Here is a 27,074-nt window from a genome sequence, read left to right as displayed (position 1 = left end):
GAATTTAGTTTTGTCTCTCCCTCATGGTATTTTCAAGTTTCTTGTAAAATATAATCACCATCCTGAGGACCCATGAGTCCCTCCTGATGACTGATTGAGGGAGGCATTTGTCTAGATATTCTATGATCCTTATCAATGTGTCAGTGCATCTGTCAGATGAAGAGGAAGCTTTGCATATTGGAAATGGTACATATTACCATTTTATGAAGTTAAATGAAGACTCCAAATTGCATTTATTTTCTAACTTTTGAAGGAAGATGTATACTTTGTGTATACTAAGAGATCCAATGATCAAGGGTAAGAAGAGGAACTTTTAAAAGATGAGTATATTATAAATTAGATTTTGGTCTCATTCATAAACTTTCAGATTTGTACATTATGCCTCCTGTTGCCCATGAAAGATTTAAGTTAGAATGACATCAGAATTAAATACCTATGAAAACACATTGTGCATGGATGTATTTTGCCAGGCCATGTATCCTAATCAAAAGCGGCTAAGTTTTAGATTGCAGAGCACATTAAAATGGAGGATCGAAAGCCCTGAAGAAATTCCATTGTACTTTCAGCTTGATTGAAACTTGAGAGAATTTCGAAAAAGTTTGACAGACAAAGCTGTGATATATTCAAAACTTTGACGTTCCGATATCATTCTAAGAGTCCTTTGATGTACCATCTAGGTAGATGGTTGGAATTCTGATAATGTTCCTGCCTCTCTGCCACTATCGATTTCTTGAGGAGCAAAGAAATAGGGAGAGGCAGAGGAGCATCCTCTGCTAAAAGAAACTCCATGCCTTCTCTCACTTCTCCCACTTGAAGCTAATAGTATACATCCGGTATCATCGAACGGTCCTGTACAGAAGGTCAACAGACCCTCCGAGAGGTTGTCCCCTCTATTTTATATCCTTATGTGCTTCATGAATATTTAATTGGTTTTGGTATTTTAATGTTCTCTTCTTTAGTACATTGTAGACCAGCAAACCAGCTGAGCTGTTATGGTTAAGTTCTAAATCTCTAAGCATCTGATTTAGGGTTCTATTGGAAAACATTTTTAACTCATGCCTGATTAATATTAATATGCAAATGAGACAGCGTGACTTTGCTTTTTAAATTTAAAGGTTTAAATTGTCTCTACTATTTTGGTATAAGATGGTTAATTTTCTGCTAGAAAAGAGCTGTCATCCACAATGCAATCTTGTGTGATTAGGGAGGCATGTAACAGGTACTTCATTTCTATTATGTTTCTTGACTCTATGGTGCCATTATTGTAAGAAGAAATATTATCTTTATACCAGTAAGAAAAGAAAAATGCTGCCAATTAAATTATAGCGTAATATTTTATTTTCACCTAGACGCTTTAGAATATTTGTTAAATGTGTTCTTTTGTACTTATTTAGGCATAGATTTTTATTATACTTGTTATGTAAAAAGACATGAGTAGGGTTCTGGTCCTGGGTAAGATGCAACAAGAAAAAACCTTGTTTCTCCCACCGAATGAGCTATAAAAGCTGAACAGAATATACAGAACAACTATTTGAGAATACAAAGTAAATAGTAGCAGAAAGATTAATGAATAAGATCCAGACTTCAAATACTACATAATTGGTAGTGACTTTTGCCATTTGTTCTCATGCTATGTCCTGACGTGGGTCCAGTGTAGCACAGAATCAAGAAGTGGGCTTTGGAGTATACAGAGCCCCAAGAGAAGCCCCCTAATTCTGGACAGAGGAGCATGAAAGGGGCCTCCTAATATTCAGAGAGGGTAGAGATATCTTCTTTAAAAATTTTTTTTTCTACTTTAATGCTTCAGCTCCTAAGCAATCATGTGGCAGTAGTGGCACTGACAGTAGCGACAGTGAGGGCCCAGAGGAGCCTAAAATTCTGAGAGAAGTAAAAGCTCCTCTGAGTGGAGTTGCTGTGGCTTTAAGAATGGGGTGAGCACTGCTGCTGTTTTTCCCTCTGTCCTCCTGTTGCTTCTCTTGGACACCATTGTGGTCACGGGAACTGTGTGCAAAGTGGGGTAAATAAAGCTCCAGTGTTCTGGTAGGAGTGCTGAAAAGGGACACATTAGAGAAATGGGAATGTACGGGAGAGATTTGTGGTAAGAGGGTATGTTACCCAAATCTAAAGGATGTGATCTGGTATCACTTGGCATGCAAAGAACCAGGAAATCCTAAACTCACATGGAAAGGGACAATCAATAGATACCCATGCTAGGATGACATAGATGTTGAATTTATTTGACAAATACTTTAAAGCACTGATTATAAAAATGCTATAACAAGTAAGGGGAAATGCTTTTGAAATGAAAGATGGAAGTCTTACCAAAGGCATAGACAATATAAAGAAGAGCCAAATGGGAGTTTTAGAACTGAAAAATATGATAACAACAAAAACAAAAAACTTATCGGATGAGCTTCATAACAGAATGTTGAGGGCAGAGAAAGTACAAGTCAAGTTAATTAGATCGTCAGGTTTTTTTTTTGTTTTTTGGGTTTTTTTTTTTCAGTTTGAATTATAGAATGAAAAGGGATTAGGGGTAAATGAATAGTTCTTAGCATCTGTGGGAAAGTGATGGGTCACCTCAGTCCAGGTAGAAGAGAAAGTGCAGAACAGAAAAAAAAAAATTAAAAAAATTCTAGATAAAAACTTTCCAAATTTGGTTAGAAACAAAATGGCAGACTGAAGAAGCTCAGGTAACTCCAACCTGACAACCCTAAAGATATCCACATCCAGGACTTCATAATCAACCTGCTGACAACTAAAGACAAAAATCTTGAAAATAGAGAGAAATAATACAGTACTTGTGAACAATAGTTTCTATATTTCCCACCAGAAACCATAGAGACGAGAAGAAAATAGAACAAGAGTTTAAATGCACTAAAAACAAACACTATTAACTCAGTATTCAGCATCCAGCCCCTTCCCCCCCGCACCCCCCCCCCCCAAAAAAAAATCCTTAAGAAATGTAGGTAAAATAAAGACAATCTCAGGTGAAGGAAAACCAAGATAATTCTTTGCCTGCAGATGTATTCTAAAAGAATATCAAAAGAAAGTTCTTCAGAGAGAAAGGAAATGATGTCAGAAAAAATCTTGAGACATTAAGAATTAAGGGAGAGCAACAGAATTGGTAAATAGAATAGACTCTTATAATTCGCTTTACTTTTTCAAACTATTTATAGAGTGAAAGCAAAGATAACAAATTGAGGCCCTTCTGTCCTAAAACTAAGTAGAATCCTATCTTTTCTTGGTCTGTAGTTGTCTGATCTACTTATACAAGCAGCAGCTTGGTGGAAGATCGTTTTATATGCATTTTAAAAAATTATTAAAGAATACAGCACTTTTTAAAAACATTTTAGCACAGAAAGCAAAAGTAACATTTTCCGATGAGATTTTCTGTCTATGAGACAGCTACAGTATTGTAGACCTTGTAGCTATGACATAAAGGAAGTAGGGTGCCAGAAGTTATATTGTTGTTAGGTTTCTGCATTATACTTGTGGTAAAATATTTCATTCTATGTATATTCTGAGAGGTTTGGTATGTATGTGTATTGAAATCCCTAGGCCAACCAGTTTAAAAAGAAACCTATACTAAAAGATACAGTCAGAAGTACAAGAGGTAAATTAAAAAGTGAATCCTAAAAAGTTTAAATAAGCTAAAAGAAGGAGAGAAAGGAACAGAAATATGAAACAGAGAAAAAACAAGAATATAAATAATAAAATAATTGACCTAAATTCCATATCATCAATTATTAAAAGTAAATGATTTCAGCACACCAATTAAGAGAGAAATATTTTCAGAATGGATATTAAAACATGACAACTATATGCTGCCTATAAAAGCCCACTTTTAATATAATGATATAGGTAGATTAAAAGTAAATTAATGTAGAAACATATTCTATTGCATATGTGTGCTTGAGGGAGATATCTTTGGGTATTAGAATTGGGGATTTGGAGATGTGGACTATTGTAGTTTCAAAAAAGTATCCCTGGTGGTTTTGTTACCTCTCTACTCTTTTCTTCTCCTCCGACCCCCAATCCCCACCAAAATACATCTATATATCTATGTACAAAATACAAAATGTACCCCTCTGGCCTATAGTTCTTCAAGCAGATGATGCTTGAGGTGGACCTTATTGGAGAATTAGGGAAGGACATAAAATGGCACTGCAGACAGGGAGAACATGTACATTAGTCCAAAGAACTGTAGGTGATATGCTCTGGCTGAAGAATAAGGTGTGAGGCTCAAGGGGTTGTATGGAATTATATATTGCTTTGCATGGAATATAAGGATGTGAGAATCCTATGATTAGTACTTGGGCACTATGAGTTATCTTTTGAAGAATGCTTACACTGTTTTTTGCCAGTCTGTTGGTCAGGGTTTTTCACAGAAACAGAACAAATAGGACATACACACAGACACACAGGAATTGCCTTAGGTGATTATGGATTATGGAGGCAGGCAAGTCCAAAATCTGCAAAACCAATGTCCAGTTCAAGTATAAAGGCTAGTAGGCTGCTGCAGAACTGGGAAGAATCAATGTTTTAGTTAAGAAGAATTCTCTTTGACTTGGGAGAAGGTCAACCTTTTATTTACTTCAGGTCTTCAACTGATTGGATAAGGCCCACCACTTTAGGGAGGGCAATCTGCTGTACTTAGTCTGTCCATTTAAGTGATAGTCTCATTTAAAAATACCTTCACAGACACACTTAATTTTATGTTTGGTTAAGTATCAGGGCTCCCTGTGGCTCCATAAAATAGACATGTAAAATTAGTCAACAACCAACAAAGTAAAATCAAGTTTTGCATTATTTATTTTTGGTATAATTATTAATTACAATAGTTCTCCTTCATCAGCAGTTTCAGTTACCCACAGTTAACTGTGGTCTGAAATTATTAAGTGGAAAATTGCAGAAATAAACAATTCATACGTGTTATATTGTGTTCCATTCTGAGTAAAGTGATGAAATCTCTCGCTGTCTCACTTTGTCTCGCCTGGGACATGAATTATCAGTTTGTCCAGGGTATCCATGTTGTGTATGCTACTGTCTGCCTGTTAGTCACTTAGTAGCCATCTCAGTTATCAGACCAGTTTTCAGAGAGACCACATTCACGTAACTTTTATTACAATATATTGCTATAGTTGTTCTATTTATTATCATTATTAGTTATTGTTGTAAATCTCTTACTGTGCCTAATTTATAAATGAAATTTTATAGGTGTATATGTATAGGATAAAAACAGTACATATAGTGTGCAGTTCTTTGTGTGGTTGAGGCATCTACCGGGGTCTTAGAATGTATCCCCAGCAGATAAGGGAGAACTCTTGTGCTGACAATTGTACACAATACCTTGACTATTTAAAAGGTGGTTAAGGTACTGTGTAAAAGGTACTGTGTAAGGGGATGAGGTATTAACTGAAAAATGTGTACTTATTAATGCTTACAGCTTTTAATACTAACTTGTAGACTTCAAGTCTTATTCCATTTTGAATTTTCTCTCTGTTAAGTCACACTAAGCTATGTGACACTCACATGCTGTCTATAACTGAAGAGTTATTCAGTTTAAATTAGTACATGTTAAAAATAATTTTGGGGAGATGTACCCTAATGGTTTACTTATCAAAATATTTCATAATGTGCCACAAATGTCCTTTTAGGAAAATTTTAAAAATCTATTTTAAAAAGAGAAGGTAGTGTGAAAACTAAAACTCAGGTACGATTTAATGTTAATTTTAGTATTTTTCTAATTTATCCTTAGGTCTTTTCTGGGGAAAGAACAAAGACTAGACTCTTGTGTTAGAGTTTTTTTTTGATTCTGGGAAGTAACATGGTTTTGTGGTTCTCCTCAGAGCTTTTGTTTTGTTTATTTTAACCTCTAAAAGTTTCTAAGACATGCTTTATTAATAGTTAGAACAGCAGATTAAGAATTCTAAAGGCTCCTATTTTTGTTTTGATTTCATCATTAACCTCAAGGAAGTTGTTAAACACTTTGCTTTGAGAAATAATAAAGATTAATCATATTATGCTTGGAAGGAGTTTTGTACTTCATAAAAAAAAAACAACTTTTAAATGCTACATATATTTTTCCTTTCTTTGTGAGTTGGGCGATAATAGAATAACTGGTGAATTGAGATTCAGTTTATTTGAGCCCTGTTCCTATAGCTACATGCTTTTTTATTTTGGCCTTCCATCTGGATGGCACAAGTACAGTCATTGCTATTGTCTTTTGTTGATGAAGATCTTAAGTGCATTAACATTCCCAGTTAAGATTGTCAGTGCATGTTCATATAATTATTAATAGAAATCACATAAAATTCTTTAACTTAGATTTAATGTGCAAGCTGAGATATGAACAATACAAACTAGAAGGTATCCATTTTAGTTTTAAAGGAATTCATGGATGAAAACATAGGATTGTTTATTACTGAAGATGTATATTCCATTATTACACATAACTATGTATCTTTGGTAAAACCGAAATTTGGAAAGAAGGTTTATTTAGTGGGAAAAAGGTGATATGGATTGTTTACAAAACCCTGAAATATAAAGACCACAAGGGACAGTTTGAAGTTAGAAATGGATTGTATTTTGAGTAGACAAAAGGAATCTTAATTTATATTCTTATTGAATGTATAGGACCAAAGCAACAAAAAACAGTTATTTTTTGAACATTTATTGGGGATTTACTTGTATCAGGTACTCTGCATAACTTTACACATAGTAACTCATTTAATCCTCATTAAAATCTCACAGTTAGGTATCTTTACAATTCCCATGTAACTGGAAACATTTTAAAAACCCCATAATGTAAGGTATTTTACTATTCTCATATGCTTTTTTATAAACTTTTTCAATTTAATTTTATAATTTTGTGTGTGTATTTGAAAATATAACTGTCTGAATTTTTGCTAGGACATTGCAAAGTTCAAATTTCTCTACACATTTCATTTTACAATGCATGTATTTGGATTAACTTCATTTTCAGACCACTGCTTGTGTGCTGGTTATCTTGGGATCTAAAACTTTTGTGACAATACAGTATTCAAGACAACATGGAACCTACACGATCTGGTTTCACCAAGTGTCCTACTTTATAGTACACTACTAAATCATTCCATGGCTTGCGAGTACTTGTCTCGTCTTCTGCCACACTAAGTTTATGCCCATACTCTCCCTACCTCAATACATTAAAAACATTTTTTATCTTATCCCCCTTAATTACTTTCAAAGCTCCACTTCAGTTCCTCAGCAAAATCTATTAACTTCTCAAGAATGAGACCCTACCTCATTTTTATTATAAAGATTTATCTGATGTGTCAGTCGGTTTGTATCTCTCAGAACGATGATGTTCCACAGCACTTACTATCTGGATCATCCATTTCTCTTCTAAATTATGTTTTAACTTTATTGGGATCATATTACTTAGAATTAAAGACATTTTAAAATTGGTAGGAACCTTACAGATGAGTGAACCAAATTCTAAAGAAATGAAATAATTTTGATGTAGCTAAGTATAGCAGATCTGTATCCAGAATAGAAGTATCCTGTCAATTCATTTGAATTACTGTATTTATGTATAGTTTTCTTTTTTCATGTCTTATTTTTGCAGAGAATAATGTATTATAATTTATTAATCAAGCATTTTCTAGTTTTTTCTTACTGATCCTCTTCACACAACATTATTTCAATAAAATCAATGTTTTCAAATAAAAATGAAAGAATTTTTGTAATAGTTGATTCCTTATATGGGGATTCAGAGAACTAACCACAGTAAGGGTCAAAATTTCTTATTTTTCTTTATGATTCTTGTTGGATAGTCTTGCCTTTAGGAGTAGAAACATATGTCAGAATAACCTATGAAAACAGAGCACAGAGTACAGAGTACAGAGTACAGAGCACACTGACTAAAATTTTCAGTAACAGAGGTATTACACGTCACATCTATATATATTTAATTTTCTTGAATTGTGGGGTACAAGGGAGTAAGAATGCATTATATTTTTTTACAGAAATGATTACAAGCTAGGCAGCATGATAGAAAAGATACAAGCATTGGAAAGATCTGTTTTAACACCCTTGTGAATAAAAACAGGAATTATAATATTTAGCTAATAAGACATTTATTTTGAGGCTAATGGGATAATGACTATGAAGGCTTTAGGGCCTTTTATATGCAAATGCTTGATATTCAATAAATATCTTTTTCCTCTCTTCATTTTAGTGCTGTAGAAAAACTGCATTTGTAAGCCTAATTTCTTTGGATTTGAATACTTTTTCTACTACTCATAGCATTATGATATTGGGCAAGTTTCTTCATTTCTCTGAAGTCAAGTTTTTGAATCTGTTACATAGATTCATGTAAAATTGTTTGTAGGGTCATCATGAGGATGACACTAATATAGCATGTAGCTCTTGGTAAGTGGGAGGTAGTTAGTAATAGTACTATTAACTGGTGTTGTTATTTTAAACGGTCTGTCCTCAGCTTTGCTTGGAAAAATCATTAACTATTGCTAGATCCATGTTTTCTGTTTTTAAAGCATTTTATAAAGAATCATCCATAAAAGAAATAGCTAAGTCAAATGTTAGTCAAACTAACTTTTCATTTGAGATTGCTATTTAAAATTACATTTTTTCCCCTTTATGACATAATACCATACGACGTTTTCTTAGCTGGCAGCAATTTAGCCATTTCTTAGTATTTTAGATCTGTCTACTGTAGAGAAGGACTGCACATCTTTTGAGAAAGGCTACAAAGGTGAATATTACTATGTCATATAGCTTATGTTTTTAAATCAAATCATGTCAAATAAGCCTTCCACATTTGACGACAATCCATTTGGCTATTTTCAGTTGTAATAGTTAAACAGGCAGGAACTTAATTGTATTGAATTGACTGAATATAGAGGGATGCCAAGGAAAACGCTGTACTTAACCAGGACACTGGGTGGCACAATGAGCTGCACACAGAAGCCTTAAGAGGAGATCTTCCTGGGAGATGGGATATTATCAAGTTCTGGGACGCTCCTTATAAACATGGAAGGAGTGAATGGGAAAACTAAATAGCTATCACCTGCATATATTCCCTTTCAAATGTATCCTAGGATCTCTTCTTTCTGTCGCTTTGTACATGTCCTGGTTAACTACCCACAAAGTGTAAAATGCATAGATTTATGGATTTGGGATTAAAAGAATCAAGGACATCTCAGTGTGTAGTCCAAGTCACTCTACTTGGCCTAAAGCTAAAAGCTCCCTGTTGTTAAATAGTTATGAACTGCAGGTAAGCATAGATTTCAGCATACTAGACTAGGGCTTTGTTCCATTTTCTGTTTGAAACTTAAATTGTTTTTAAATTTTTTATCTCAGAAAGAATTTCAGAACAGATTCACATAGTTATGGATACAAAAGAAGACGAAGAACATATAGGTCACCATTTTGAAGAGATGCTAAAAAATGAATTAAATGTAAGTATTCAGATATTGAATTTCATGATATTGAAGAGGTGAATGTTCATTTTATTTTATTTCCCCCTTATTTTCTGAACTGATTTCAACTTTCTGGGTAACCTCATTTAATATTAGGACTAAGGAAATAGAAAAAGTAGTAATAAGTGTGAGGAGGTCCATATTTATAACTTTTACCACCAAGTACTTCCTTTATAGATTTTTATGACAACTTTGTGTTTTGAAATGTTTAGTTTGCCAAGCTGATTTTATTAAATTTAGTTTCTTTGTTTTCATTAATATGTATAACCATCAATCAGAGCTTATGATGAATATGTGATGACTTTTTAACAGTATACAAAATAAAATGATAACTAAAAGCCAAAGGAAAAGGTTCATTTTAGTTAGCTAATTTATCATGCTAGCAATGTTGGAAAGAGGACAGGCTCTGTTATCAGAATGCTTTTGCTCAAAAGTCAGCTTTATTGCCTAATTTCCTTATCTTAAATTGAAAATGTTAATAACATCTACATTGTAAATTTGGGGGGAAGTTGAATGAGATAAATATATTCAAAATGCTTAGAAGTGCATCTGCCTTGTAGTAAGTTTCCAATGAACAAGGACTATAATAATCAAAGTTTTGAAGATGAGTTGAGACAGAGGCATGGCAGTATTAACTAGCAGATACTACTAGTTTCCAAACTTCGGTCCTGGGATTTTAGTTTTTAACAAGCCACGCCCGGCAGTTTTGATAGCAATCAGTGCTAAATTCTACCAGTGGCCTTTAGAGCAACAGCTCAAAGCTGAGACGAATATAAGAGCTATCTCAGCTGTCTTTTAGGCATAAAGATTCAACTACGATTTCCTTCTCTGTGTTGCTTTTATTCATAGACTTTGTGGGCATTCCTCCTCCATCCTTAGAAATTTTAGCACATGCTCTATACTTTCTATTTTTAGTCCACTTGTTCAGAATCTGTTCCTAAGTTCAGTGCCCCAATTTCACTGCCGCATCTTGCAGAATATTTGAAGGTAGGTAACTTCCCATTGCCTGACCCATTGAAGCACCCTTTTGCCTCATAAATAGCCAATTTACTCTTGGATAATCTCATTCATTCTTTAGCCAGTCACGGTAAAAGCCAATAAGATGGGGCCTGAAAGAATAGTATTGAGATTCTGGCAATCAACCAACCCTGAGTTTAGAGAGTTGAATTTTTCTATAACTTTTGAGTTCCTAGCTGTTGGAATCTGTGTGACTAATTCCTTGATTGGTCTTTCTAGTATTCAACCCTGCAAGGAGTCCTTCGGTTACAATTATTATAATTATTATAATATTTACTTTTTGTTGCTGCTTTTCCTGTATGTTGTTTACTGATGAAATGACATGGGATTTAGGCATATGCATGAGTACATTTCTGGCCTCGTGTGCTTTATTTTATCATCCTGGCCTCTCAGGTCCGTATTCTTCTCACTGCCAGTGAACTTCATTTTCAGTGTAATTCATTTACTTACCCACTGGGCCCAGTCTGGGTGTTGCCATCATCTTAATTGTACCGAAAAATAAACACTAAGGCTATTCCTCAACTTCTGAATACTATATTTTGTCATTCCATATCTTTTACTAAATTACTCTTACTGTACATATTTCAAATTTACAGGAAACTCCAGGCCTCCTATTTTTTCTCTTCTTTCAGCTACATTTTATTTTATATTGTTCCTTACCTTGCTCAGATTCCATAATCTGTCACTTCGGTGGATCCTGAATTTCTATCAATATCTCATTTCTTTTGTCCTTCGAATGCACCCACTTGGTAAAACTGCATCCATGTATTAATTTAACTTTTCACTTCTCTAAGCCTTTACTCAATCTTAATACTTCTGAGGGAAATTAGATAGCAGTGCAGATTAATGATGTTAAAAAACACTGGTCTCTATTCTCCAGTGGGCACTGAATGCTTTAAAGCAACCATGCCATGGTTCTATAGTCAGCTCTTCATTCTCTGCAGTGAATGTTTTAAACTTCCTCAAATGTCTGACCTGGAGTTTATTAACCTCTGCACTATTGGTATTTGCTTTAGATGATTTTTTTTTTTTTGTCGTGAGGGCCTTCCCTGTGCATTTACAGTGTTTAGCAACATCCCTGGCCTCTACCAACTAGATGCCAGTATCACCCCCACCCCCTAGCTGTAGCAACCAAAAATTTTCCAGACTTTGCTAAATGTACCCAGAGAGGGGCAAAATAACCCTTCGGTAGAGAACTACTGATCTCATTCTACCATCTTTCCCTCCACTTTTAGGTATGATCTTGTCTTCACCTTCAGAGTGGAATTATCTACTCTCATATGGGGACATTCCTGTCTTCCTGGCATTAAACCTCTAAAGAATCTTGTGTCTGTAGCCATCCTCTCATTAAGACTGTTTATACTCTCCCGAGCTCTGGTCTCGCCCCGCCCCTCCCTTCTGTCCTCCACTCTTATAAACTTTACAACATATTCCAGTTCCTTCCATTAATTAAAATGAAACAAGCATTTCTCTCTTAACCAAGGTTACCATGAAGCCAAATTTCTTTAGAAGAATTTACCTTCTTATTCCTCAGTCCATTGCGATCTGACTTCTATCGTAAGCTTCTATAGGAACTACTCTCAGTGAGTTTTCAATGGCCTCCCTGCACACAATCCACAACGCATTTATTGGTCTTTCCCTTGATTTATTGTGGGACTTGACTCTCTTATCTGATACTTCTTTCTAGAAGAAATCTCATCCTGTGGATTTTGTGACATCTTATTTTTCTGCATTCTTGGCTTCTCAGTTTCTTTTGAAGGATTCTGTTTATAACTTTTAAGTTTCTGTACATTAGTTGAGTGGAGTTTTCACTCACAAATTCTCATTCCAACTAATCTTCCTCTATCAGCTAAGGTTTCAGTATCTGAAAATCTGTCATTTACCTAGTTCCCTAAACCTGGTATAATCTTTGACTCATTTTGTGTCTCACGCCCGCAGTAAATCAAATTCCAAAACAATTGCGTTCTCCCCTTCAGTATTCCTCAGACGTGTCCCTTTCTCGTCACTGCTGCCACTATCCTAGCTCTTGTCTAGGCTATTACAACAGCTAATAATTGGCCTCTAGCCTCCAGTCTTGCCTGTCTCGCATTCATTTTTCACGTGGCTGTTAGAATAATGGTTATAAATTGTATATCTTAGCACGTCATTTTCCACATATATCTATTTCTTTGCTTTCCATTGCTCACGAATTAATACAAACATTCCTTGCCATGTCTTATAAGACCTCTCACATTACTAATACTACTAATAAAAATAACAAAAACAGCAATAATGACAGCCAACAATTTTCCGCACCTATTTTATGCTAGGTATCATACCATATGCTCTAAATCTTCTGATATAATTGCTATCATCATTATTTTCCAGGTGAGAGAACTGAGGTACAGGGAGAATGTCTAAACTGTCCCTATGAAGTGGCAGAACAGGAACATGGAGATGCACTTGCATTCCTGTGATAGCAAAATCTGCCCTCTTAATTGGTACCCACACCACATAACCCTGCACTCTCCACACTGTTTACTCTTCAGGCCAGCTCCACTTCTTTCAGTTTTCTAAATTTGATACTACTTTTATACCTCCAGAGCCTTCACCTAGGATGTCATTTTCCCTGCCTACCCTTTTCCTATAGTCTTATACATGTACCCTTCTATTATGTTCTATGAGACATTCTCCAACACCATTTGAGGTCTAATGCCGCCTTAATACAGTGGGGACATTTATTGAATGTTGAATAGATAAACAGATGCATAAATGATCATGACTTGTTATTACAGAGCTGAATATTATATTATATATTGTACTATGTTTGCTGCATACCTAGTTATCTCAAAATTTAATTTAAATAATACATATATTAGCTCATAGTTTGTGTGGCTCAGGCATCTAGACATAGCTTAGCTGGGTTCCTTTGGCCAAGGATTTTCATTTGATTACAATGAAGTTGTCTGTAGGCTGGAGCTGTAGTCTTATCTGAAGACTTGATGTGCAAATGGATTCTGGACCCAAATTTAGCCGTGTGCTTGTTGGCAGGCCTCAGTCCCCTACCATGTTGACCTCATATTGCTGTCTCACAGCATGGCATTTAGGGTGGGAGGCACAGTAATTCTGTAACCTAATCTTAGACGTGGCATCCTATCACATCTGTCATATTCTGTTCCTTTAAAGCAAGTCAATATTTTCAACCCAAATTCAAGAAGAGGGAATTATATGAGGTTGTGAATTGTTGGAAAGTATAGGAAACATCAGGGGGTCTATTTTAGAGGTTGCCTACCACAAACTTATACCTGTTATTGAGTTGAAAAAGAAAATGCCTGCTGACATGGCCATCCTAGCTTTCTGTGGCATGCGAGGCAGTACTGTATATGTCTGTCTTCTTTAAATATCAGAAATTTGCCTTATTGTACCCCGGATTTCCTCATTGAAATCATCATCCATGTGAACTGTAATTCTTTAGTCAAATAAGTGGAGACATAATCTATTTTATAAGGATACTAGTCCTTAGTCCTTGAGCCTACTAGAAATTCTATATGAAAAATGCCGGAGTTGATCAGAAAAATCTGAATCATTTTGGAATCAGTGACAGGCAAGAGGAGCTATCTAGCCAAACCTAATGGTGTGAGGACATGTTCTCACCAAGGAATGAGTATAATGTCCAGAATAAAATGCAATTCTATCCAATATAAACCATGCTAGCAATTTTTCACGTTCCAACAGATAAAAGAATGACTAATTTTTTAAAGATTTTTTTTTTTTTTAGTATTTTAAAATCATTCGGAATAGTACTTTTGAATGGTTATGCCACTAACCGAATACACAAAATCATTTGCCTTATTTTCCTGATTTTATTTTTAGGCATTGCTTTTTTTAAAAAAAAAACAAAAAGAAATGTTTTCTAATTAGGTATGACATTTTGTTGTGTCAAACTCAAATCTACAAAGCAAATTATGTTCAAAGAAGTATAACTTTTATCCTTGCCTTCTGTACCCTGTTGCCTTCCTCTTTTATAAATAACCACTTTTTCAAAATTTTAAGGTTTATTTATTCTCGTTTTTGTATCTATATAGTATATATCTCTTGACATTTATTATGGTTTCTTCTTCCCTCCCCTTTGATGACTACCTTCATATTAATATTGTTATAAAATACCTTCGTATTTTATTTATTAACCTAAATATTTTGATTATTGTATAATGGTTCTCTCTTCTGGGCAACATTGATATTAAGTAATGTCTTCTTCCTCCTACTTTCCCTTTTTCAGTATCTAATTTAAATTAATATACTTTTAAATCACTAGTCAATACTTTTCTTACATTTTATATACTCTCCCATTCATGTGTTATTATATACTGTACTGTCTCCCTCAAAACCATTATCTATTTTTTCTTTTGTAAGTAAATATATGTTTAATGTTCACCAGAAAGCAATGTATGATATCTTGCAAATAAATCATTTTGGTTCTCTGAAACTAAACCTCTGACAGATTTCCTAGGGAGGGCTCCTGGATGCAGTATTCTCAAGTACTTACATATGAATAACATTTTTCTGTGGATGAATACTTACACATTTATTTGGCTAGATAAAAAAAATTTTGCTTTAAAAAATTTTTTTGAGAATTTTAAATCTGCCTCTTCATTTTCTTCTGTCATAAAGTGTTTAGATCAAGTGCGATGAAAATCTGATTTCCTTTGTCTTATAAATGATTTGGTCTCTCCTCAATGCCCAAGGACATATTTTTTCCTTGACAAATTATTTTTACTAGAATTTTCTAATTGTTAACCATTTTGGGTTAATATTCCTGTGTACACAGAGTTTTTATTGTGTGTGTATAATTTCACATCTTTTATTTCATTAAACTTTTTATGGCATTATTGTTTTTAGTATTTCCTGTTTTCTTTTTCAAAGGTTTCTATTTCATGAAGGTTATATAATCCTTGCCCATTTTTATAGCTAGTACTTTCTCTTGGGTTTCTTAAATGTCCTTTGATCTTAAAAATTTCATATTTCCAATCTTAAATTTCTCTTTAGGCATCATCTATTGTATTTATTCAATTTTGTTATCTTTCTAATTTACTCTTCATTTCTGAAACATTATTTTTTCAATTTTCTTGTTCTAATAAATTTCTGATTTATTCCAATTCTTACTTTTATAGTTATATCATTTCTTAATTCTGTGTATCTTATTATTAAATGTCGGGTTGCCATTTTCATCTGTTTTGTGATCATATCTTTCCAATGTGCATGTATTGCCTATAGGGACATTATGTTGTCCCTACTATTTTGCTCCTTACCCCCTTTTATTCCATATATTAAATTTATATGAGATTTCTTGAGATCCTCTCAATGTTCTCCCTTTTAAGTAAGAAAGTTTTATTTATTTTCAGGAGGAAGGAGTGGATCATAATAATTTTTTGGCTTACTGGCATGATGCTCCTTATTCAGTTGTTTTCAGGAACAGATGGAAAGAGATGGTCATGTTCTTTCTGAGCCTCTGCGTCTGTTGGCCTTCTCCTTTACCTGGGTCTTCTCTTTCTTCGTTCATAGTGCACCTCTCTTCATCAACCTAGACTTCTTCTCAGGCTAGTGCTTTGATCTATGCTTCCCTTTATTAGCTGTGAGTGTTCTTTACACCCAGGCTCCCAGATATCCCAGCAGAGTGATGTGTGGCTTTACGTGGCTCCTTTATTTTCACCCTTTGAATTGGAACCTACAAAAGTGTCTCCTCTATTCTGCTCTGCTACTATTTCCAGAATGACCTGATAAGCTATCCAGAGATGAGTGTGTGTGTGTGTGTGTGTGTGTGTGTGTGTGTGTGTGTTCACTCCTTTTTTCCTTCCACTTTCTCCTGCACAGTTTCTTAAACTCTGTGGCTCTTTATAGTTGCTGGCAGTTTAACCCTACCCACAAATATTGGTTCCGTGGTAGATGTTATTAATAGGCTTTTGGTTTTTGAAATCCTTCTTGTTTACAGATATTCAAAAGAAAAACAATTCCACTGTTTCTCAACTACCCCTTAATTGTAATATCTGCCTATAAGGAAATATATCAGTTTTTTTTTTTTTTAAAGTAAGAGATGATGTAGAACTTCTAAAACTGAGATTTGTGTGTCCTGTTAACTTAGAGAATCCGGGTTGACCTTGGAAAGGGAGTTATCATTCATTTCTGCTAAATCTATTATGGCTTCTAAGCTTGCCTAAAAACTATTAAACCATACTAGGACTTATCAGAATGCTTTCTCTCAAACAGCCACAATGCCAGCAATTTTGGAGTTCTTTCTATGGGCCAGAGACAGTGCTATGCACCTTAATCTTTTAAAATAACATGACATGACTTTCCCCTTCATTTTATAAATAGAAATAGGGAATTCTTGTGGTTTCATGGTTTGCCTAAGATCATGTAACTCATGAGTGCAGGTGCTAGTTGATTCTTTATGATTTCTACTTAATATCCTTTTAAGGAAAGGTGAACTAAAAGAAGTAAAAGACAGATTTTTAAGTTTGACAGAGGATTTATACCTAAGGTCAGAAAGAAGTCCCCTTCGAAAAGAAATTATCTAGTTTTTATAATTTTTCTCTCTCCTTATAAGGACAGCTTTATCTGGTGGCATTTTTTAGCCCGGGACTTAGAGATAAACGCAAAATGCTAAGTATTCCAACATTTTTACCTCTTTGAGTTTTTTGTCTCACTTTGAAAAGAACATTTAAAAAGGTTGAAGTCACCTATTGAAACCCTGGCACCTGTAGAGCAGATCAGTGTGGGTGTGGAGCTGCTCAGCACACAATGGGAGAACTGTTTTACTAGCATGAAAAGAAAAAAAAAAAATGGTTCCCATTGAAACGAAAGGAAGAGATTGAGTATACTTTGCTAGATAATTGAGATATACTTTAGGGGTGAACTGACTGTCTAAACTCTGACTCACCATGTACATGGAAGAGGTTGTTAACAACTAAAAGAAGGAGCTAACTGGGTAAGGGACACACCCACACCCCTTTATACACATGCACATTTCTTAAATCTCATACTTACACCTAAATTTCAGGGTTTTATTATCAGGCTTCTTATAGTCCTTCTTTGATTTCTTAAGGAGTTTGAAGTATTTCATGGAACCTATCTGCTTTGGAGGTAGAGATCTCCAGAGATACATTAGAGTAGCAGACGGTGGTGGATGAGACCACTCACCTTCTTCCCAACTCTCAACAAATGTTGAAGAATAGTTTATGCTAAAAGTTCACTGTGCTGAGAGTAGTAAGGAATTCAAACGTAGGAAGACGTGATCTGTTTTTCATTAGTTCCTTAATTTACTAATTTATTTACCAAATAATAAATGAATTAGTCACTTGATATAGGGAGCAAGTATTATTCTCTGTCCTCAAGGAACATACTGTTAAGTCAGGGATAAAACAGTAAAGAAATGCAAAAATATGTTTAATAAGGAATAAGTAAACTGTGTGCTCATGTAAGAGAGCCCTGGAAAATGACTGAAATTGGGAGTGAAGGGGAGTGAGCTGCAGTCTCTTGGTGGATTTGCCGTTTATTAAGTCTAAAGGATAATCAGGAGTTACCTATTTAAAGAGAAATCCAGCCAGAATGGTATATGAAAGGCACATAAAGATCATCATTCATGGTTGCTTAAATAAGATTTCTGTGGCTCAAGTGAAGTGATTACAATTGGGGTAGACTGGCAGAAGGTGAGGATAGAGATGGGGACAGACCTAGATGCAGCCTTGTAAGCTATATTAAGCCGACTAAGGCTGTTACCACCACCACCACCACCGCCACTACTATTACTTATATTTTGTCCTAAGAGCAAAATGAGGCGATAGAAGACTGTAGCTGGAACTGATGACATGATCTAATTTACGTCAATAAAAAATATTAGGTTGGCTGCTGCTTCTTAAAAGTAAAATTGTATAGAAGAATACATATAGGATTTAAATGTTTTCAGATATCATATTAACCCCTAAAAACACATGTGTCTTCAACTCAGTTTTCATTCCTGTATTAAAATAAATAGAGCTTATAAAGAATGCTGATCTATGTTCTGAACAAACATGGTCTATAGGGGCTTTTCATGTATTTTGCTTATCCACGCCTTCCTGTTTCCTGGAGCACATGATTTAATTATTGTTTTGTGTAACCACAAATGACAAGCAGGATATGTCTGAAAATCATTTGTTTTCCTGGGTGTAAGGCATGCTTCGGTTTTCTTCAAGGCTCTCTGTGATACCTAGTTTATTTTTCCAATGCCCTCAGGGTTATGTCCAGTGTATGGATGTCTGCCTTTTCTTACAGACCAAACTAAATTCGGCGTATGACATATTAGTCAAACAAAACATCAAAAATAGCAAATGAACTAAGAAGAAAAGCAGAAATAAAAGAAACAACAAATTAAGTCATGGCAGCATCGTAAGACTCATTCCAAATAGGGTTATTTTATGCTTCTTTTGATACATATTATGACAAAATATTTTAGTTTAGAGATACAGGATTTTTATTTTTTGAAGCTGAACACTATGAAGTACAGTGTAATAACTGAAATACCACTGTAAACACTCCTATTGGGCCCCTGATTCTGAACATCCCAATACAATTAATTTGGTTAGAATATGTGGTTTTGGTGTATGTACAGGACTGCAGAAACTAGCTGAAGACCATCCAATTAAATTCATTCTGTTTGTTTGGGATGTTAGCCAGATTCCCTGATCAGTTTTCCAGAGGTAAAAAAGAAGGTTCAAAATTCAAAATTATTGGACCACCTAGTAGCTTGGGATGGTATTAATTATGTCCATGCTGTATCTAATAAAATTAAGAGTTTATAATTATAATTGGTTGTCATGATTTTAGAATATGGTTATTAATGAGGGAGTAAGTATAATCTTTCTTAAATGCCACTTCCTCTACTTTTTCTTTGCATACTTAATATATCTTCACCTTTTATATATGTGTATATCTTTGAGACACAGAGACATTGAAATATGACTTTTCTTTTAAAAGAACCAGATGGTTAATTTGTGAAAATGATATTCCACATTGTCCACTTAGGAATGAGGTCTATGTTCACAAGTTCTAGACAACCATTATACTGAGTTAAGCAAGTAAACCAAAAGAATGGCCAACATCTAGCTTTGGACATGTATCTGTCAAAGTTAGGTCTTCTAATTTAGGAAATTAATTGATTTTACACACACAATAAATATGTTTAGAAGGAAAATCCTTATAAAGAGCTGAAAAAATTGTTCTTTGGCATGCAGATTATAGTTTTTAACCTTCAACAGTTGATTTTGATGCATGTATATACTAATTTTCCTCCACTATTGAAATTGAGACATAGTTTTAGAGCTTATTCACTGTAATTTTACTTCATTTTATTAATTTTTTTGGTTCTGAATATAGGAAAAATAATGTTTTTAAAATATCATTTTATACTTATTAATTTGTTTCCTCTAATTATTGAGTTTGAAGTTCTATTTTATTTCAGCTATTTGCATACAGTATAACTCTACTTTGTAACAACAAAAGGTAGATTATTCTATTATTTTGGTGGCTTTAACCAAATAATAGCTCCAGAGCTTTTGTTGTTCTGGGGTAACTGAACCAAGTATATCCCTTTGAGGTTGTGGTCAGAAAAAATTATCCATGGCATCTTGTTACACAAAAACTTATTTCCAAAGCCTACAAGAACTTATCTGCTTAGGGTAAACATCTCTTTCTCTCTCTTGCTTTATCTATTGATACTATATAGCTTCAATGACTGTTGACTGCATGTGAGTCAAATAGAGTCTGTACAACTTGATCATTTATTTCAGATCTTTCAAAAACTATACAGATCCTTTCACAAGGTTCAATGAATCTTATCGCTATTGTGGTCCAACCTATTGTCTTGCTCACACCTTGAAATTATGTAGTTTTCTCTCTCATTCTCTTTCTCTCAGCATTCTGCTTGATTGCATGGCATTCCTACTTTTCCGTTTTATGTTTCCTTTAGGGCTTAGTTTAATATTACTCTTTCCATGAAGTTGTCCCCATTTATATGGTTCTTGGAGTTCCTAAACTACTCACCGACAGTGGTGCCATTCTGCACATCCTATTTTTATTGTCATTTATTCGTACGTACATCTCTTTCACCGTCTCTTTTATCACTGATCACTTGCACAGTGCTGATCCTTTGCGCACATGGTGGGAGCCAGATAAATAGTTGTGGTTAATGGTGAAAGGATGATGAATAAGAAAGCTTCTGAAAAACCTCTCCACCTGGACATCAGCCAAATATGTTTCTAGAGATAAAGACGTAGCTTCTGGGCATCCATCAATCATGTGAACAGTTGAGAAGCTTAGAACACAAAGTACACCCATGAAGTTTCTAATTGATTTCCCAACCAGAAAACTTTTCACAAACAGTGGGAAGAGAAGGGGAAATAGCAGATGTTGTAGAGATTAGATGAATTGGAGTTAGCAACAGTAGGTTTGTGAACAGCAGCTTTCTGTCAGGAAAGGAGAGAGAGACAGTGAGGGAAAAATCATCTCTGAAGAGGGTATTACAGTGGGATGAAGAAACAGGCCCATAAGCAATATTTTAAGGTATACTTTAGAATCTGTAATAAGAATCTACCTTGCTATATTATCTAGAAATGTGCTACTTTCAAACGATCCTGAGGTACACACATGTTCACACACTTCTGAAATAAGTTACATGATCATGTTTTTGTTATTTTTGCTCAGAATGTTAACTTATCTTTAATATTTCAAAAACATTTTGAACCTATAGGCTAATGATTAGTATTCAATGGGTTACTAATATGTAACTCATAATGGAAAATTGTATGAGATGGAAATTTTATATTCAAATGTAGCAATTATATATTTGTCTAGAGGAAAATACATTAATGAAAAATAGTTTTCTCACTGTGTAGGCCTTGAAGAATTATAATGGCAATATTTGGATTGTATAAGTATTGGAGTGATATTAAATATCCTTAATAGTATAGTGCATAGTTTCTTTGTGATTACCTGTGAAAGATTCATTACTAAGCTATAATACATGTTTATAGCTGATTTTAGTTTTCTTCTTGTAAATTCCTAATTTAAAATTAGAGAATATAAAAACTAGGTAGCAGATAGAGGTTATTGAGCTGAGAATCTGTTTTAATATATATCTCATCTAACCATTTTGAACACACTTGTCACATTTGTGGTATAATGTAATTTAAAAATTACTTGAAGACATTTGTCTGATGAAATGCAATGTTAGCATTTACTTTTTAAAAAGGATGACTACTTATATATGTTAAAGCTTTAAAGTTGTTAGAACTTTACTGTTTTGGGTGTTAGTTATTAATTCATGATTAAATTTTGAAGACAAAAGAGCTACAGCTCTTTCTCTAATCTGGAATTTTACAATAGCTGTGCTATTGACATTTCGATGAAGATAATTCTTTGTTCTGGAGGCTGACCTGTGTGTGCGTTGTATAATGTTTAATAGCATCCCTGCCCTCTAGACAGTAGATGCCAGCAGTGCTTCTCCAACCTACTTGTGACAACTGGAAATGTCTCCTGACATTGCTGAATTTCTCCTAAGGACAAAGATGCCTCCAGTTAAGAACTGCTAATATAACCTATTTCATTTCATGCACAGTCAAATTTTACAATGCCTTGGGGGTAAAGCTACGTGTATCATATTTGTAATTTCTAATGAATACATAGCTAAAGATATAAACTGTAGTTTTTTGGTAGACTGTTTAAATAATCTATAAAACTGATTGGAAACAGTATTTTTTGGTAGGATTCTAATTAGTAATTTCAAATTAATGACATTTTGACTGGAATACAGTTTACTCGTATGTACTTTATTAGGGTACATGTATGTGGAAAATAGGCTCTAATTATACTGACATATCTGGGCAGTGTCTGCATTACTTAGAAAAGGATAAAATTTTATAAATGTAAATTAGATTATGTTATAAATTTGGCAAGAATTTGAGGGGAAAAAAGGTAAAAATGATGATTTTTTTTTTTTTTTTTTTTTTTTTTTTTAGGTGAGGCAACGCTTGGTTGGCCTCACAGATTGCAAGGACCTTGTCTGCTACAATAACTTATTTTAAAAATTTTTACACCTATAGCACCTGGTCTTCCTAGGTGGTCTCCCATCCAAGTACTGACCAGGTCCAATCATACTTAGCTTCTGAGATCAGATGGAATATGGCTTGTTCAGGATGGCATGGCTGTAGACAAAATGATGTATTCTTTAAGTCACTTATGTTTGTCATACTGATAGAGTTAATAAAGATATGAGTAATTTATTTTAAATAAAAGGCAGTAGCTTTGCAACTGTCAAGGTTAAAGTTATTCTGATTGTTACTTGGAGACACACTGAGTACACATATCTACTGAAAATGAAAGAGGACTGTTAGATTAACATGGGTTCAAATTATCTTGCTGCTTTGAAGTGTGATCCATGGGCCAGTTACAGCAATACCAACTGGAAGCTTGTTAGAAATGTGTATTCTTAGACCCCACCACATATCTAATGGAGTAAAAATCTGTATTTTTAGCAAGATTCCCAGAGATTCTTATGCATATTGAAATTGGAGAAATGCAACTATAAACTTTATTTTCTCTCTCCAGTATGATCTAAGTTTCATGAAGATAGAAACTTTGTCTAGTTCGTTGCTATAGTTTCAACATACAATCTAGTGTCTAGCTCAGAGCCCTCAATAAATATTTATTGGTTGAATGAATGAAACTAATCCATCAGTGTATAGGATACTCTCTTTGTGACTTTTATTTTAATTAAGACAGATAAGATTTGTTTATGTTAGCTTGCCAATTCTCAACTTGCAAATGTTTTATGCATTACTAAGAAACATAAAGAGGTCATATTGCTTCACATACCTTTTTAACATATCATTCTGTCATTTACAGAATGACAACATGCATAATATTTACAAAATATGCCTGCCAAACATGATTTATGTGAGTTACTGCCAGTTCATTTTTCATTTACTACAACATTGCCTATTAGTTATTTGAAGTATACCATTTTGTAGTAAAACTCAATGGAAAAAATAAACTTGAGCAGATGTGCAGTTGGTAGCTTTATTTTTGGTGTAGACACTGTCTAGCTTAGGATGTATACTTTGTATGATAAAATGGGAGCCTTGAATTTTTTGTGACAGTGCTTAGGTTTGCTGGGATTAGGGCCTGTATTTCCCATTCTACAATCCTTGTATTTTTGCATCAGAACAATAGTTGGCCTTCAAAGGGAATTTTAACAGTACGAGAGAGGGATACACAAAAGGAGGGTTGTTTTAAAGGGGACGTTACCACAATTATCACTCCAGCGACTATCACCAGCTGCTCAGCATATGGTGAATGCAGTGGTTCAGAGCACTTTACTGTTTTCCAGGATCAAATCTGAGAATCCGACTTGGAGGACCTTTCTTAGTTACTTTCTTCCCTGTCCAGGACTCACAGAAATTATCTGAGTTGGGATTGTATATGGCAGCAGTTAAGCTTTTTAGTACTCAAATGATTTCCTCCAGATGAAGTGTTTCTCCTAGCTGACTTTGGGAACTTGTAGCATCACTCTCCTCTGAGTGAAGATTTTGTGACTATTGAGATAATGGTCACCTGGGATAAACTGAAACCCACTGTACTTTAGAGGTAAGTATGTGGACCTAGGGGTTCAATAGGCCTTCGTCTGGATACCCTTACTGGTGTGTGATCTGAGACAGGTTATTTCAACTTTAGTGCCTTGGCTTTTTTATCCATAACATGTGGATAATATATGCATAGGTGTGCTATATGATTTTAGTAAGATACTTGTTTAAAGTATTTAGCACAGATTATGACAAATAGTAAAGTCTCAGTAAAAGCAAGGTATTAAATACGAAGGGCATGAGGAGATGCGGTGATGTATTAAAGTGTCATTTAAAAGCAGAAGTTAAATGAAAATGAGTGAAATAATAGTAGGAAACATTTCATATAGCACTATATGCAAGGATGCAAGTGCTTTACATATATTCAAGCAAACACAGATGAATGACATGAGAGCACTCACACTGGACTTCAGACTTTCTAGAACAGTGATAACTGGGGAAAGTCCATGGCCTCAAGAACAGAAGCAACGTCCAGTGCACCATGTAGCATCGCAAATGGATCTTCAAGGCTGGGTGCTAGGCTCCAATCTTTGTGCAATGTGGCTTTTAGTTGCATAATTAAGGAATGATCAACTCTTTCCTTGGTGTGATAAGGGACTAGGATTCAACACCAGTGCAACATAGCAGAACCTTGGTTCTTGGTTCTGGCTGCCCAGCATTTAGGATTGGGAAAATATCAAGACTTTCTTTGGTATGTCCAACAGGCTAAGACCTGAATCTTGTGGTGGCAGCATAGGAAGTAGAGGGCCATTGGTATGATCCACCAAATTAGTATTCCTGTTTGGGGATCCATAGCTTATTTAACATGACAGAATAGTAGTAACCTGTTTCATTTATCACCTCAAAACTCTACCAAGATTCATTGCCTAAAAGCTGTAGAATTTTTCTCTGCAGCTTTCCAGGAATTCAATCTATAGGGAAGAATTCCTGGAAAAGTTCATTCTTGACTCTCACATATTAATTTAACTATATACCAATTTATGAGATATTTATTTTACTAATGAGTAAACCGAGCCACAGGGTTTAATTAATATAGTCACAGTAAGTTTGTTGCAGAGCTAGATTCAAATCCAGGGAGCTTGGCTCCAGAAGCCATGTTCTTACCTACAAAAAGGAGCTTTAAAACTGAATTCTTAAAAAACATAAAAATAACAATAATTTAGTAAATACACAATGCTAAGTGGAAAAAACCTCCACAAAAGTCTAAAAATAACCATGAAGTAAATTTTAATTGGAAACTCAAAAATTTGAAAATAGTGAATACTACCTAAAGGAGTATTTCAGGTGAAGATTGCTAAAAATATTGATGGAGAGGCTCTGAGCCATAATTCTCTGGCTGGAGGTCCAGACATAGCACTGAAGACAGGCCAGAGACAACTCCACTGATAAAGACAGTGACCGATGAGCTGACAGCCCAGTCTTAGCCTTTAGCTGGCAGCAGCCAAAACAACAGAAGATTCCTTTAAAAAATCTGCATTTGCGATATAGAAAAAACTCCTCCTCCCTAGTTTTATTCAGGTGTAATTAACAAATAAGAATTGTACATATTTAAGGTATACAACTTGATATTTTGAAGTAAATATATCACCACAGTCAGGCTAATTCACTTATCCATCACCTCATATAGTTACCATTTTTTTACTTTTTTTTTTTAGTAAGAACACTTATGAATCTACTATCTTAGCAGATTTCAAATATACAATACAATATTGTTAATTACAGTCACCATGCTGTACATTGGATCTCCAGAATGTATTCATCTTGCGTAACTGAAATTTTGTACCCTTGGACCAACAGTCTCCCCATTTTCTCCACACCCCAGCCCCTGGCAGCCACAAGACTTTTAATTCTTAGTGTTGTTTACACAGCAGAGAGTAAGTGCATCTCTCTCTCAGTCCCTTGTTTATATCCAATTAGTGCCATTGTTTGAATGGGAAGGAGGTGAAAAATTGATGGATTCAGAATCAGAGATGATTCAGCCAACATGTTCTGTCTGTAAAAAGAGAAACACATTTTTGAACCTGACTCATGGGACTGGAACCAAAGCCTTTCAGCCTTAGTTAAGCCTTAACTCTTCTCGACATGGAAAACATTTTTTTGACAACCCGTTTCTCTTCCTAAGATCTATGCTTTAAATAGTATTTTGAATATGCAGATGTTTGTATTTAGCGAATAGTAAATCTTTTCTAAATTATTATTTGTTATGCTATAAGGAAATTATTTTATTTTTTTCGTATACTTTAATTTTACTGAACACATTAGAAGGTTGTTTTAAATGTTCTTTGAACCAAAATATTTACAGTACGAGGGCTCCTTCTAGCCAGCAGACTGCCCCACTTGCTGTGTTTGGTAGGGTAACATTAGCAGTGACAGCATACCATGATGCTGAAGAGCTTATTCATAAACAACCTAATAGTATTGTCTAATGCAGCCTTTGTTTATGAAAGGTGTCAATGGGTCTATTGCTATATTTAGCTTAAATCTGAATTTCTTTTATCATGCATGGAAAATATTGTTTTCCAGTTGGGAGGAAAGCGGTATGACCAAATTAAAGATATACACTTAACTGGAAACAATTATTAAAAGAGTCTCAATTTCAAGAAGAAAAAAATACGATTTCATTTTATGTTTTTTAAGGGGGTACAAAAATGCCTTTAATGCCTTTTGTAAAAATACCGTGTATGCATTTCTGTTTTTGTAGGCATTAGTTGATGAGTGACTTTATCTTTAATTGGAGTTTTTAATTTATCACATAATAGAACATATATTTTAATAATAATGATTGACACTGTGGCTGGGCACTGTCCTTTCTATATATATCCATTTTCTAAGAGCTTATTATATTATATTTATTTATTGTTAATAATTGAGTTTAAAAATATGTATACACATATAATTTAAAAAGTATATATATTTATAA

At 34.4% G+C, this 27,074-nt stretch overlaps 1 protein-coding gene and 1 pseudogene across 1 annotated transcript in view; one reads left to right on the top strand and one right to left on the bottom strand.

Moving 5' to 3' along the window:
* Positions 1-27,074, top strand: part of CRPPA (CDP-L-ribitol pyrophosphorylase A) — a 218,738-nt gene that overhangs the window by 80,612 nt on the left and 111,052 nt on the right. The window contains exon 6 of the mRNA XM_016139451.2: positions 9,367-9,464. Coding sequence (XP_015994937.2) covers positions 9,367-9,464 — 98 coding nt within the window. The remainder of the gene's footprint in view (positions 1-9,366; positions 9,465-27,074) is intronic.
* On the bottom strand, positions 22,607-22,725 carry LOC118611189 (annotated as a pseudogene).

Source organism: Rousettus aegyptiacus, unplaced genomic scaffold (genome assembly GCF_014176215.1).
Source record: "Rousettus aegyptiacus isolate mRouAeg1 unplaced genomic scaffold, mRouAeg1.p scaffold_m13_p_13, whole genome shotgun sequence".
Taxonomy (NCBI): Eukaryota; Metazoa; Chordata; class Mammalia; order Chiroptera; family Pteropodidae; genus Rousettus; species Rousettus aegyptiacus.
This window is presented reverse-complemented; position numbering and strand designations above follow the sequence as displayed.